A 15,647-nucleotide genomic window follows, 5' to 3' on the forward strand; every position below is an offset into this window, starting at 1 on the left:
AAAAAAGCTAAAGTAGGACAGAAGCAAACAGCCATATTCCTGCAATATACATCATAAAAGTCTCTAATATGAGAGATGAAATAAATTCTGACATTTCACATTACTTCACTCTGCAGCCCTCAATTTCTGCCCACCTTGAATTTTATCTATTCTTTAGCTAATAGGCTTTAACGTAACTCTAAAGTGTAAATTACAGTTTGTTATTTCAAAACTGGGATTAAAATACTATATTTCTGGGGAGTGAGTATAGCTCAGTGGTTTGAGCATCTGCTTCCCATGTACAAGGTCTCGAGTTCAATCCCCTCTACCTCCAAAAAAATAAAAATAAAAAACCCTGTATTTCTGTGAAAGCTAAGTCAGAGATAAAATCTAATAAAAACACAAAGTATTTCTTTACTACTTGTCATTAGATAACCACATATCTCAAGGTACATACTAAATTGCCAATAGATTTCAGCCAGTACCCTTCCCAAATCAGATAACAGCAAGAATTAGAGCTAAGTTACCTAATTCCTACAATACCTTTCCCTCAAAGGCAATGTTTGAATAAAAGCAAATTTTAAAGGACCTTAAAAAAAAAAAACTTATCTGACATTTAATAAAACAAATTCTGTTAGGCGTGCTCTAATTATCCTGCCCCTTTTTCCAGACACTGGTGCTGTATTTCTCCTTTGCCCACTTTGCTTACATATGGTTTTTAATAGAATACATTGCTTAGAAAAACATTTACTATGATTACTTAATCTATAGAGGCAAAAGAAATAAAAATACAATATAAATATCTTTACCACCCTGCCCCTCATTTCCACAACATTTCAAGATTTATAGATAATACTTCTATAATGGGGTGAATTTTATGTGGAATAGAGTAATTAAGTTCTTTTAGATGTCCCACTACATTTCACCAAAAAACTCACTAATGAAAGTCAAATGATCTGCTCTGTTAGAATAACTGATCTTAAGAAAACATTTTACATTCAAAATTATTTTTAATTAGCCTTACTTTCAGAGCCATGCCCATTATGTATGGATCAGTAATCCTAAGTATGAAATATCCCCTCGGGTATTTTTATACACATATCTTGATGCATGCTCTACTTGTTCCTATCTTGTACAGTTCCAATCTAGGTATGTTTCAGAATTTAATATATGATCTATAAGGGATATGAATAAAAATCATACCTGGTTTCTGAACTGTACTGCAGACAAAATCTGCTTTTAGTGGCAAGCGAATTTCTGACAAAGTAACTGATCCTTTGGATGGGACAAATTCACTTTGGGATATGGGACCAGCATTATTCTTCCTCTGAGGTCCTTCATTCTTTAGTTTATTCAGTTCATCAATCAAAAGTATTCTCTTCTCAGCTGTATAAAAGTAAACAAATTGATACACCAAATGTAAAAATCGCAACCACTTATAAATGAGAGCCAATTCAAGAAAAAGCACCGGAGCAACAATTGCACATAAGTCTTTTTCATACAAACGGTTTTACAAAACCTTGATTGCTCGTCTGCTAATCAAGTTCTTATCATTTAACACTTTAACTTTGTCAGTTTTCTTTTGAAATATAATCTTTCCACTTCAACATCCCACCATCACCACCACTCATACACACAACAAAATTCACATACATTTTTAAAGAGATACATAAACACACATATGTATGTACATGTATGTGTATACATATAAGTGTATTTATACAAGAATGAAAAATATCTATGTGGGCATATATAAAGGATATATTTATTCATTCTTCACATTACAATTTCTTCAGATACATTCTAGTTTCTTTCATCTGTCATGCAAACTACATTTTACATGCAGGGTTTCCATAAACTTTTTAAATACAAGAAACAATAGATAGATCAACTGAAACAGATTTGTCTGAGAAAGTCCATTCTCTAAAATCAGAGATTTCTGCATATCTCTATTGCACTAAACCAAATGAGTTTCCCTGGTTTGAAATTTTGTTGAAGTAGCTTCAGGTGTATAACACATACTTGCAATTAGAAGTAGTCTTTCTGCTTCAGCTTCTTCTAGCGACCCTTTACCATGTTCTCCATCAACACAACAGTTAAGAGCCTGGCTAGCTTGATAAATCACTGTCTGCTGCAAATTGATTTCATTATTGAGTTCCTAGTGAAACCAATACAAGAAGGGGAAAAAACCACATTTTTAATTGCCATTTTCCACTTCATTTAAACTTTAATTCTAACTAATTTGATCAGATAATATCCAAAGTTTCCAGAGAATAATATCAAAATGTTAGTTTCATTGCTCAAATTTTGAGACAATGCACCAAAACATTTAACATGCTGTAAAGATAATACTTAAACTATAAACATTCTTCCCTGTGAAAAGACTTCCACTGTATACTTACTAAAATTATAATTGAGGCTACATCCAAAGTAGAGATTTAGAATGAACTGATTGATTTTAAATTACATGTATGTTGTATTTCTTTAAATGCTTTCCTTAGCATAAAAGAACCCCTACAAGCAAAATAAATCTGAGACTTACCATTACCTAATAGTTATAATTTAAAGATATTTATGACAAACATGTCTAAAAATCAATATTTCAGCAACAAAAAAGCTCCCATCTTTTCCAATAAAGAGGAGCTTTCTGAAATTCAAGTGAATTCAAAGTGATTTAAACTGATCTCCTTTGAATCAGAACTGTTCCAGTCACTTACAGCACAGAAACGAATAAGGTTGACTTTTTGTCTTCAAGGAGTTCACAATCTGGTGCAGGAAACACTTTAATCCCCTTTCCACAGAAGTACATACCTGCATTTTCTGTTTGATATTAACTTGACAAGGAAAGGCATTCTTCTTATGGTCCAATTTTGATACAGTATCTTCCTTCCGAACAATCACCTGCTTTATCGAAGGACGTTCTGTTTCTTTGAATCGTTGAGTTCTATATGCATCAATGCTTCAGAAAGTAAGTTATACTCTATTAGAAATATAGCAATACATACCAAGCACTATTCTTTATTGAGCATATCAGTAGAAGTCCACAAAAATGGAAAATGCCATTCGGTGAAAGAGAAACTTTTATACAGATTAATTACATGTATACACTACAATTATAAATTGTGACACAACTTGTTATGCCAAGAATCGAAATTATGACCCTTAGTGAGAGAATACTTTCCAAAAATACCCTTACCTATAAGGAAGGTCACGATCTTCAGAACCAATGCTATCACCAGATTCAGCTCGAGGGACACGAGTTCTCTGGAATTTTCCTGGCTTTGGATTTTCATCACTTATACTAGTGTCTTTCAATTCCAATCTAGGTGAGGAAACTAAACTCTGCAGGGAAGCACACCAGGTATTAGTAGAACTTATGGACAATTAAAGTTCACTCTAAGCTGAATGAATTTTTCTCATTATTATTATGAAATAAACATTCAATAAATCAATTGATTTATTGTAAAATCAAGCAAACTAAAATAAGTTCTTAAAAGCAAATAATTAAAAATACCAAGACAGCTAAAGCCTACATGTGTTACTCTTTAAAAATGATATTCCTAATTAAATCAATTTCCAAGCAGAGCTATACTAATTCAATTTAGGGAGATAGCTAATAATAGTAGCTAGCTCTCATTTAATGTTAGCTATTTGACTGGCACTAAGTACTACTATACTCCTATGATTTAAAACCCACAACAGCCCTATGTTGTAGGGACTTATTCAACAGATGAGGAACTACGACAGAATTAGTATTGGGCAGTTAAGTAACATGCCCAATAAAATACACGATAAATAGCAGAACCAGGATTTGAGCCCAAATGTCTGGCCTTATCTTACAAAGTTTGGATTAAAGTCTAAGGACAATCATGTATGAATGATATACGTCAATCAAAATTTAAAAAATTAAAAATCAAAGGAAAAAAATCTAAGGACAAAAAGAAGATACTGAAAGGTTCTTTTAAGCAGAGAATTGAGGTAAGGTTTGGAAAATACCAAATCCCTATCTACCAACAACAAAAAGAGTAGTTCCAAAATTATATGGCTTCTTTACGTCACAGGTTTGTTTACATTTGGTCTTTTCTTACCTGTGGACTTAACACACCAACTGTCTGTGCTAATGGAGCAAGTAATGACATTGACGAGATATTCAGTGCATCTTCCTCATTGCTTTCTGTGTCTACTGGATCCATCTCCGCTTGACTCTTCTCCACATCTAGTTCACTTTCCTCTAGGACATCACTAAAGATGTCATTAATTACTTTTGAACTATTGATTTCATCATCATCATCCACATTCATCACAATTTCACGTACCACTTCTGAAAAATAATTAAATAGATGGTACTGTGACTTAGACCTTTAAGAATGGGAGGGGTAGCAGAGAAGACCTAACATTCATATGCTTACTGCATAAACAAGAAAAAACTCCTAAGAGAAAGCACCTCCTAAACAAACAAGATTATAGTATTACTAATAGATGAAACCCAAGTAATTTTCTAAGTTCCAATAACATTTTCTAAGCAATGAAGTTTGGGTCTATCAAAAGCTGATTCAATGCTTTGGGTTTAAGAAAATTAACTCAGAACTCAAATTGCAGGATAGTAGCCAAAACCTTCAGAGTTACGAAAAATATTCTTTTAAATTGCTTTCTCTGTTGTTTGGAAACCGCTTTTTAACACGGCAGCCAATAATGGAAAATATTAATGTCACTTGGGGCAGGGATTGTTAACCTAGGATTCAGATAGGGTTCAAGGACAGTAATGGCTCTATCAGTATATGCAGAACATGAGAGGGTGACACATTTCCTTGCCCCATGAAAGTGAATTATAGCCTAATTAGATTTTCACAGGGGTCTGTGACCTAAAGGTAACTGTTGGCAGTATAAAAAGTAGAGTATTATAAAATCATAAGACATTCTGAAATATAGGAACACTGAATATTTGAACATGTGCTTCTACCAATATATTTATTTCTGAGAGTGTATCCAAAGTTAATAAGAAATAAAGAATAAAAACCAACCAGTCTGCTGCTCAACCTTTGGTTCTGATGTTACTTGAAAGGACTTATCCTCTTCTAAAAACAATGTTATTCTCAAAGGGCTAGACTTCGTCATTTCACATTCAGTGAAACCTAAAAGAAAATTAAGACCATAATTTTCAGCTAAGGAAACTTACAGTTCTTTTTCTCTGACTATAAAACATTACATTGGTTTTAAAATACTCAAATCTAGAAATGTAAATCCAAAAGCCTCTCCTCTCTCAACTGTCCCATCTCTCTCTTCCACCCCACCAAGACAGAGAAAGGGGACACCAATATTACCAGGTTATTGTTTGTTCTTTCAGATTTCTCCTTATGCATGCATATGTATAGGTCTTTTTTGTTTTATCAGAAGGTGATCATACTATACATGCTGTTGTGCAATTTGTTTTTCACTTCTAAAAAAGTGTCCATGATATATTATGTCATTGCAAACAAAGCTATTTTATTCTCATAAACAGCTACATGTTTGGGCACACGGATTTACCACAATTTATTTAAGCAGTCTTCTACTGATGGGCACATAGATCATTTTAGTGTTATTACTACTACAAACAGAGCTACAATGCATCTCCTTGTATATATTCTGTGCACACTAGTTCTAGGAATTCACCTTACAGAAATACTTGCAGAAAAATTGAATTAAAGGGCATGCACATTTTATAATACAGAGATATTACTGAATTCCCCCTACCCAAAAAAAAAAAAGTTGTAGTACCTTTTACTCTCTTATACAGTGTATGAATTCTCATTCTGAAAAGAGAACTAGGAAAACACATATTGCATGGCTAGAAATTATGAGATGCATAGACATGAAGAAACAGATCTTTTCACATCAGAGCAGCATTTCTGCTTTCCAATCTCAAAGAAAACTATGGTAGACAGAGACAGCTACATGGTAAGTGAAGGAGAAATAGAAAACACTGACCTGCAGGTTCTTTACTGGAAGTTTTTGCTGGTATCTGATTTTCTGTCACCTTTTCTGTTACTGGAAGTGATGGGGTATTTGAAACAACCTGATGTTTTTTGAGAGGAGTGTTCTGACCATTAATTTCCTACAAAAAGAAAATGAAAAGAGAAGTATTTCTCTAAACTGTAGATTTCATCATGTGAAAGAGGCCATACATGTTTAGAACGCCACAGATCCTCAGTGTTTGTTCACATTCTTACTAATTCCCAGTATGTAAAATGTTTTCTAGAGACTATAAGGCAAGAGAGAATGAAAATTCTCATCAGAGTTCAGTTTTAGGTAAACCAATTAAAGTGAAAGCCACACAAGGGGACAAACAATTCCCCTTATGTCACTTATTTCAACCAACACCTATAATATCTGGTGACAGTTTCTACCTCAGGATACCATTTAATTATCAGTTACTTAATGGGTAAAATTCCAAGTAAACAAAGAAGGGCAGAAATAGATCAGAGGTTTGAAGAAAGGAAGAAAAACAGAAAGGAGAAGGGGAAAAAAAATCTCTCTTTTGAGTCTTTTTGGATTATTTGCAAGGCTTCAAAAGAAAAATATTTGTTTCTTTTAGAAAAGGCTCTGATCACAAGATTAAAGTGATAGTAGATATAATAAAATAGATATAATAAGAATAATAGCAACTAATACTTACACAGGGCTTAATATGTTCCAGTCACCTTTATAAGTACTTTAAGTCTACTGCCTCACCACCTAATCGTCCCAGTAACTCTAGAAGTTAGGCACCGTTACATATTTCCATTTACTTGAAAAAAGTGTGACACAGAAGAGTTAAGCAATTTGTCTACACAGCTGCTTAGTGGTAGAGCCAGTATGAAAACCCAGGTATGCTCGATCCAAAGCTAGTTCTAGAACATATTGTCTCAAGTTAGAAGAAGCCTTTGATGAAAAAGTAAACTATCAAATGCTGTACTGCGGACTGTTTTGTTTTCTTGCTGTGTCTTCCAGGGTTGTTGTTTTTTTTAATGCATTTATATGTTATATATCTTTGGAAAGAAATAGTATCATGCTATATACATTATTTTATAAGCTGTTTTTTCTCCCTACACACATAGTATGTCATGACATCTGTCAATGTCAGTACATATAAGTGTGCCATAATTTTTATGCAGGCTGTACTGCAGACTGTTTTAAGAGTGGGCAAAGAGTTTGAGGAGGGGAAAAATAAGATAGGACAAGTGCATGTCAGACATGGGAAGAACGGGCTAAGAATATCTTGGGAGGAAGTAAAAAGCTTAGATGCCCCATATACAATAGGCACTCAAATGTTTGTTGAGTAAATGAACAAATAACTAGTAGCAATGGGAAGCAACCATACTGGTTTCCAAAGGTTTACATTAAATGATAGCATAGAGAATTTAATGCCAAATAAACTCCCCATTCTTGTTATTGTGGATCACTGCTCAAGAATAAAGTCAAAGGAGTAGGCTCTGTGGTCAGATGGTCTGGTTAAAACCATGGTTTTGCCACTTACCCTCTGTACTATCTTGGTCAAGTGATTTACCGAACTAAGTCTTAGTCCTTCACCAAGAAAAAGGGAAATTGCATTATTATCTAACTTACATGACTACTACAAGGATTAAATGATATAATGTACTAAAAAGTGTCTATCAGAGGCCTGGTGTACTGCAGGCATTCGATAAGTATTAATGATTGTAATAACACCGTGTTATCACCAGTCTTTTCCACCAGTTTCATCCACACTGCTCTGTGCTTTCTCTCCCTAAGCCAAACTCCTCTTGCATCCCTGTCTCCAAGAACCCTTTAGTGTGCCCAAAGAATCCTCTTTCATGGGAAACAAACTCTCTTACATCTTCATCCTCTTCACTTAAACATTTCTTCCACTTTCTGGCCCTTAGAGAAAACTGGCTCTCTTGTGAAGACATGACTTAAACTACAAAACTCAGAAATAAAGTTGGTTCTCTCCCCCAAACCCTGACAACATCAGGGACAGCCTCCTTTTCAGTCTCTAATAATATTCTCATGCTACTATCAATCCTCTTTTAAAAGCTTCCACTCCCTTGAGTTTCAAACTGCCTGCTTCACCCTAACTTCACCCTTCACCCTAACTCCTTATCAATTATAATAACCCATGAGTCATTCCCCTGAATTCCCCGAACACTCTCTAGGTCCAAGACCTACCATGATCTGGGTGACAGAGGTAGCCACAAGGACTATCTAAACAACACACTGGCCTCTCAGTTACATGACCATTTCATCTCCAAAGACCTTGGCCACTACTCTAAATTTAGCCATCATTTGATATCTGTTTCATCTCTGAAATCCTAAATTGAAACATCTCACTGTAACCACACCTCCAAACTCTCTAGTTCTCCTACTCAAGTATTCCTACCATACCCTATTTTTGGCCTCATGGGGACCACTGGTCATTTGATGTTTTTCTTCCTATCTACCCCCACCTGTTTTCTTACACCTCCATCTAGGATAGACCTCATGACCCTTCACTTTTACTTTATCTTAGCAATATCTTCAACTTCCTCACCTCAACCATACTTCCATTCCTCTTGTCTGGCAAAACTCCAACCCAACCTTTCCATGTTTATATCCAGACTATTTGGACAGACCTGAAGAAAAATCTTACAATTGTGTAGTTTGGTTCCATTATAAATTTAAAGTCTCATGCCCCATCTGAGTATAAACACACTATTCCCCAATCTATTTCCAAGAAAGCTCTGTATTCCAGTATTTCACTCATTACTTCCCCTTTCCTAAGGATGAACAAAACAGAAACTCATCAATTTTCTGCCACCACAGCTCTGGAGTACCAGCCTCCACACACTACTTTCCTTCTTCCTTTTTATCACACCAGAAGATTGTCCAAACCTGTTGCCTTCACTGTGTACTGAATTTCATTCCCTCACTTCAGTGATTTATCCCCATCCCATCAATTATCACCTCTATCTATCTTCAACCTCTTAAGTTTTACTACCTCCTTCTCATTGACACTAAAAAGTGACTAAGTCTCCTCAGAAAGAAAACAAACACAAATCACACTTCATTTCTTCATTCTCCTCCACTCACATCTACCTCTTTCCTCACCTTTAGAACTAAATTTCTAATTGCCTATACTCATAAATTCTATCCTTCATCTCCTACTCTCTCCTCAACTCACCATAAACCCCATCTACCCCTCACCACTTCACTGAAACTGCTTTTACCAAGTCACAACAACTCCTATTTCAAAACTGGATGGAAGTGCTGTACCCACTTAGTGTATTATACATTCCTCTCAACTGCCCATGGATCTTTCTCCAGGATAGACCACGTTAGGTCACAATGCAGCTCTCAATAAAAATATTATACAAAGTATGAAATTATACAAAGTACCTTCTCAGATCTTAATGGAATGAAACTAGAAATCAATAACAGACAGAAAAGAGGTAAAGTCACAAAAGCATGGAGGCTAAACAACATACTCCTAAATCAGTGGATCAAAGAAGAAATTGCAAGTGAAATCAGTAAATATAATGTGATGAATGAAAATGAGAACACAACTTATCAAAATTTATGTGATACAGAGAAGGCAATTGTGAGAGGGAAATATAAATGCCTATATTAAAAAAGAAGAAAGCTAGAAATTAAAAATCTAAATAAACTAGAGAAACCAGAAAAGGACCAGCAAACCATTCCCAAAGCACTCAGAAGAAAAGAAATAATAAAGATTAGAGCAGAAATAAATGAACTTGAGAACAAAAAAAAAACAACAACAAAAAAACAATAGCAAAAACGAACAAAATCAAAAGCTGGTTCTTTGAGAAGATCAATAAAATTAACAAAGCCCTAGCTAGATAAACATAGAAAAATAGAAGATGCAAATAAATTAAATCAGAAATGAAAGGGGCAAAGTTAGGACTGACCCAACAGAAATAAAAAGGATTATATGAGGATATTATGAGAAACTGTATGCCAACAAACTAGACAATCTAGATGAGCTGGACAAATTCCTAGAAATACACAAACAACCTAAACTGATGCTACAAGAAATACAAGAACTTAACACACCTTTCACATTTAAGGAGATTGAATCAGTAATCAAAAATATCCCAGCAAAGACGGGAAACGGACTTGGCCCAGTGGTTAGGGCGTCCGTCTACCACATGGGAGGTCCCCGGTTCAAACCCCGGGCCTCCTTGACCCGTGTGGAGCTGGCCCATGCGCGGTGCTGATGCGCGCAAGTAGTGCCGCGCCATGCAGGGGTGTCCCCCGCGTAGGGGAGCCCGGCGTGCAAGGAGTGAGCCCTGTAAGAAGAACTGCCCAGTGCAAAAGAAAGCTCAGCCTGGCCAGGAATGGTGCCACACACACGGAGAGCTGACACACCAAGATGACGCCAACAAAAAGAAACACAGATTCCCATGCTGCTGACAAAAACAGAAGCGGACAAAGAAGTACACACAGCAAACAGACACAGAGAACAGACAACCGTGGCGGGGGCGAGGGCGGGGGGGAAAGAAAGAAATAAAAAGATCTTAAAAAAAAAAAGATAATGATTAAGGTAAAGACAGAGAGAAAAGTCGAGGACAAGGCAGCTTGGTGACAGATTTAGACAATGTTTCACCAGATGTGTGTGTGTGCTAGGACCAAGGCGGAGAGTACAGCAAAGCACAGAGTGTCCATTGCACGCACACACACCACCCCCCTTCAGGAGAGAAATCTGCATGCAGATATGAACACTACTAGCATTTCGGGGCTTGGCTGAAGCTAGAGATATGGGGAGGAAATGTCCCAGGGCAAGTGAAAAGAAAAAAGGCTTGAGGTCAGAACTCTAAGAAACATGATTTTGTTAAGGGATAGCCAAAAGAATTAATCTAAATAAATAAAGCAAGTAGATCTTGCTCAAAGAATACTGGTTAAATTTATTGTTCATCTACTTTCTACATAGCCACTACAAATTCTATTATTTAGCTTAAAAATACACCCTAACCCAGACTTTGTATACAGCAGGAATGTAAGTGTCTGCTAAATAAATAGAACATAGTTTACAGTTACAAGTAGGAATTTTTGTTGATGGCCAATGAAGGAAATTTGACAGGAAATAATACAAGGATGATAAGAAATCTGAGGAGGTATTTGGTAACTGAAAGGATTACCAAAAGCCTAAAAATGTGTGAGTTAGGAAGAGTTATATAAATCATCAATGAGCAAAGTAGATTCCAAGAAACATTTTAGAACTAGTATCTAAGGAGGATATTAAAAAGAAATCTGTAATCAACTGACTGATTGATTCTTTAAAACTTGAATTCTTTAAAACTTAACTTTAAGGAGGCCATCAGCAAATATGGATAGAATCCGTTGAAATGGGCATAATCACAAGACAAAAGAAGAAATGGTATGAACATTTAAGGAGTTTATTGTATGGAAAGTAGCATATAAATCGGAACAGGAAAGCATATAAAGAATTATTTTACAATAGAGAACTACAAGTTAGAATTCACCAGTATTTTGGTACCAAATTCATTTTTATATTTGTTTACCTTTTTGGTTTCTAGTTGTCTGCTTCTTGAGTTTTCGCCTTTTTCTGCACTCCATAAATTGCCCTTGTCAAGTCGGCCACGGAGACATGCTAGCTCTTTTTCACGCTCCTAAACCCATCAAAAGCTGTATTTTATACAAGAGCCAGTAGTATGTTTAAGAATATCAGCCAAACACTATTACAAATCACAAAGAAGACTATTCTTTGTCTTCAGTTTTAAGATAAAATTCATAATACATGTGGAATACATGTGGAATACAGGTCAGTAATAGTTTCAATTTGAAATTAAGTGATACAGAGAAACAAGATGCTATTTATCTCACTCAAAAAGACTAGCATCAAAATTCACATTTCCATTTCTAGTTTCTATGCTAAAACCATGTAAAGAATAATGCTAATTGCAGTAGTCATACCTGCTTGAGCTGTTGCGCTAAATGGGTCGTAGATAAAGATGCATTTTGCTTGAATAATCTTTCCTGGATGGCCTTTGTATTTGGAGTGATAATGGGGGTTTTATGGGGTGTGCCACCAACTGGACTTTCTTTGCTGTGTTCTTGACAACGCTCTCCAAAGCGTTCCAGGAAAGGCTTAATCCCTGCTCCTCCTATAGAAAACACATTTTTAGAGGCTATTCACATTTTCAAATGTGATTTCTAAGAAGATGATTTCTAAGAAGAAAGTTCTGAAATCCATTACAACTCTAAAATGCTTTGATTTTAAGTTATGATACCTACTGTCCTAGGAATGTTCATTCAGAAAGTAAAGCTTAAAAACAGCTAAAAAGCAAAAAATTTTTATGATACTATTCTATTTAATTCCATGTCCTAAAATTTATTTAAAGGGTTTAGTTCTTTAAAAAAAAAAAAAAGGAGGGGGTAGGATGAGAGGACAGTGGGGATTACATAACTCTCAAACTGAACAATTGGAGCCTAAATGATTAAAAATTGACCATATATGTATTAATAAATCTACCCTAACTACCAAATATCCTGGCTATTATAACTTCAAACTACTTACATTTCTACAGCCCATTTTACTTTATCTTGCTTTTTCCTTATTGCATTTTTTTAAATTAGAGAAAGTGTAGGTTTACAGAAAAATCATGCAAAAAGTACAGAGTTCCTATTATATAATCCCCCCAAAACACGCACATACAAACACATAGTTTTCCCTATTATTAACACTTTGCTTTAGTGTGGTAGCTCTGTTACAACTGACAAAACAATATTATAAATACACCATTAAATTTAGTACATAGTTTACATTAGGGTTCATTAGGTTCGTGTTGTACAGTTTATGGTTTTTTAACAATATTATTCTGGTAACATATATATAACCAAAAATTTCCTCTTCTAACCGCATTCAAATATATAACATCATTTAGCAGTGTAAATTTAGGAAGTTTAGCTTCCTAAAATCCAGTGATTTTTCTCCCTTTATCCCCCTCAGAAGAAAAATTTGGGATTATTCACTATATCAAAGAAATATCTTGGGAAGCAGATGTGGTTCAACTGATAGAGCATCTGCCTACCATATAGGAGGTTCAAGGTTTAAACCCAGGGCCTCCTGGCCCATGTGGTGAGCTGGCCTACATGCAGCGCTGCTGCGCACAAGGAGCACCATGCCACGCAGGGGCACCCCCCGCACAAGGAGTGCACCCCGCAAGGAGAGTTTCCCCTTGTGAACAAAGCGCAGCCCACCTAAGAGTGGCGCCACACACATGGAGAGCTGACGCAGCAAGATGACACAACAAAAAGAGACAGATTCCCAGTGCCACTAAGAATGCAAGCAGACACAGAAGAACACACAGCGAATGGACACAAGAGAGCAGATAATGGGGGAAAAGGGGAGAGAAATAAAAATTAAAATCTTAAAAAAAAAAAGATCTTGATTTACAAAATCTTAAAACCATACTCATTTGAAATAGTACAAAATACACTTAAAGTAAGGCAAATGAGATTCATGTCATCTTCTTCATGAGGAACCTGTGGTTGTATTATGTAAAGAGGTATAGCTACATCTACTTTTTCAATAAAAATCCAGAAGGTAATTATATGGGGCTTTGCAGGTCATATGACTTCTGTTACAACTACTCAACCCTGTACTATAGGATGAAAGCAACCTCAAAAAATATATAAATGAGCATGGCAGTGTGCCAATAAAACTTCATTTACAAAAGCAGGCAAAGGGCATGATTTGATCCATGGCCATAATTTGAAGACTCCACAAGTCTCTTATTAACACTTCATCCCACATTCCAAAAAAAGTCCATTAAGAATATAAAGAGGGAAGTGGACTTGGCCCAATGGATAGGGTGTCCGTGGTTCAAATCCTGGGCCTCCTTGACCCATGTGAAGCTGGCCCACGCACAGTGCTGATGCGCGCAAGGAGTGCCGTACCACGCAGGGGTATCCCCCGCATAAGGGAGCCCCACGCACAAGGAGTGCGCCCCGTAAGGAGAGCCATCCAGTGCGAAAGAAAGTGCAGCCTGCACAAGAATGGCGCTGCACACACAGAGAGCTGACACAACAAGATGATGCAACAAAAAGAAACACAGATTCCTGGTGCCACTGATAAGGATAGAAGCATCACAGAAGCTTCCCATGTATGAGGTCCTGGGTTCAATTCCCAGTACCTCCTAAAAAAAAAAAAAGACTTAAAAGTAAATATCTCTGAGGCCCTGTTAGTGATCATAGATATACTCAGTAGCCAAAAAGAATAAGCAGTATGCCTTATGTAGGCGTTAAGTGTTTTAGAAAATTGGGAATAACTAGTCCTATTCCATGTGAAGATCTTGCTACTGTTTCCAATTATCATGCTGGCTTATTCTCATTTGAGAGCTGACTGCTGATTTCTACTAAACTCTATAACTAATGCCTTTCTCACTCTTCCTTTCTACTTCCTCTTTATGATCAACTACAGTTTCTGGAGAAATTGTATTTAAGAATTTATAACTTGGAATTAAAGTAGTCTTTGCAAAAGCAAATGTAAAGAAAAAGAATATAATTTAAAGAAAACTCTATTACCATTTATTTGAACCATACCAACAGTGTGCAGGGGAATGCCAAAAGGTACAAATCATCGCCAGATGAACATGGTACTTCCAGGACCATCAATTTATCATGGTAAGAAATTTTGAACTTTCATATTTATACACACATATACATACATTTATACACACAATATACACATATATAGGTATAATTGGTAGTGGATTCATTTCTATATGCATTCACTTTCCTTTGCTAGGAGGGATGTCTTCATAGTGAAATTTGAGAAGCAATGCTCTGCATACTGGTTACAAGAATGTTTCTCCATTATGTCCCTAAAATGTTATTTCCAGGGAAGCAGATATAGCTCAGTGGTTGAGAAACTGCTTCCCATGTACAAGGTCCCAAGTTCAAGCCCCAGTACCTCCTAAAAAAAAGAAAATGTTATTTCCAGTTGTATATGCTTTGGCTGCATCAGAAAGGATAGAAAAAAGTATCTAGCATGGTCATCTTAGAAAAAGCATATTTAAACTGTTAAAATGTAACAGAGGAAGTGGATTTGACCCAATGGATAGGGTGTCCACCTACCACATGGGAGGTCTGCAGTTCAAACCCCGGGCCTCCAGACCCGTGTGGTGCACTGGTCCACGTGCAGTGCTGATGTGCGCAAGGAGTGCCATGCCATGCAGGGGTACCCCCGCATAGGGGAGCCCCACCTGCTGCAAGGAGTGTACCCCGTAAGGAGAGCCGCCCAGTGAGAAAAAAGTGCAGCCTGCCCAGGAGTGATACCACACACATAGAGAGCTGACAAGGCAAGATGGATGCAACAAAACGAGACACAGATTCCGGTGCCACTGACAAGAATACAAGCAGGCACAGAACACACAGTAAATGGACACAGAGAGGAGACAACTGGGGGAGGGGAGGAGAGAGAGAAATAAAAAGTAAATTAAAAAAAACAAACAAACAAAAAAGTAACAGGTTAAATGCTTGGAACAGCAAATGGGCAAGTTTACACTACTGAATATTCATTCAGTGCATTAAAGTTGACATTGAAGAAGTTTCATTTGGAATATTTGAGCATTCGCCCTGGCAAACCAACACTGTACCATTCACGGCTGGATATCTAAAAAGTTGAGAAAAGACATCCTGAAAACAGTCAGCAG

At 36.4% G+C, this 15,647-nt stretch overlaps 1 protein-coding gene across 2 annotated transcripts in view; it reads right to left on the reverse strand.

Moving 5' to 3' along the window:
* ANLN (anillin, actin binding protein) overlaps positions 1-15,647 on the reverse strand; it is a 70,072-nt gene that overhangs the window by 39,805 nt on the left and 14,620 nt on the right. For both annotated transcript variants that reach the window (XM_004454262.4, XM_058296777.1), the window contains exons 6-14: positions 11,905-12,095; positions 11,493-11,600; positions 5,947-6,073; positions 5,001-5,111; positions 4,068-4,300; positions 3,176-3,321; positions 2,791-2,938; positions 2,002-2,137; positions 1,183-1,365 (exon numbers count right to left, since the gene is read on the reverse strand). In XM_004454262.4, coding sequence (XP_004454319.2) covers positions 1,183-1,365; positions 2,002-2,137; positions 2,791-2,938; positions 3,176-3,321; positions 4,068-4,300; positions 5,001-5,111; positions 5,947-6,073; positions 11,493-11,600; positions 11,905-12,095 — 1,383 coding nt within the window. The remainder of the gene's footprint in view (positions 1-1,182; positions 1,366-2,001; positions 2,138-2,790; positions 2,939-3,175; positions 3,322-4,067; positions 4,301-5,000; positions 5,112-5,946; positions 6,074-11,492; positions 11,601-11,904; positions 12,096-15,647) is intronic.

This window comes from Dasypus novemcinctus, chromosome 5, assembly GCF_030445035.2.
Source record: "Dasypus novemcinctus isolate mDasNov1 chromosome 5, mDasNov1.1.hap2, whole genome shotgun sequence".
NCBI classification, from domain to species: domain Eukaryota; kingdom Metazoa; phylum Chordata; class Mammalia; order Cingulata; family Dasypodidae; genus Dasypus; species Dasypus novemcinctus.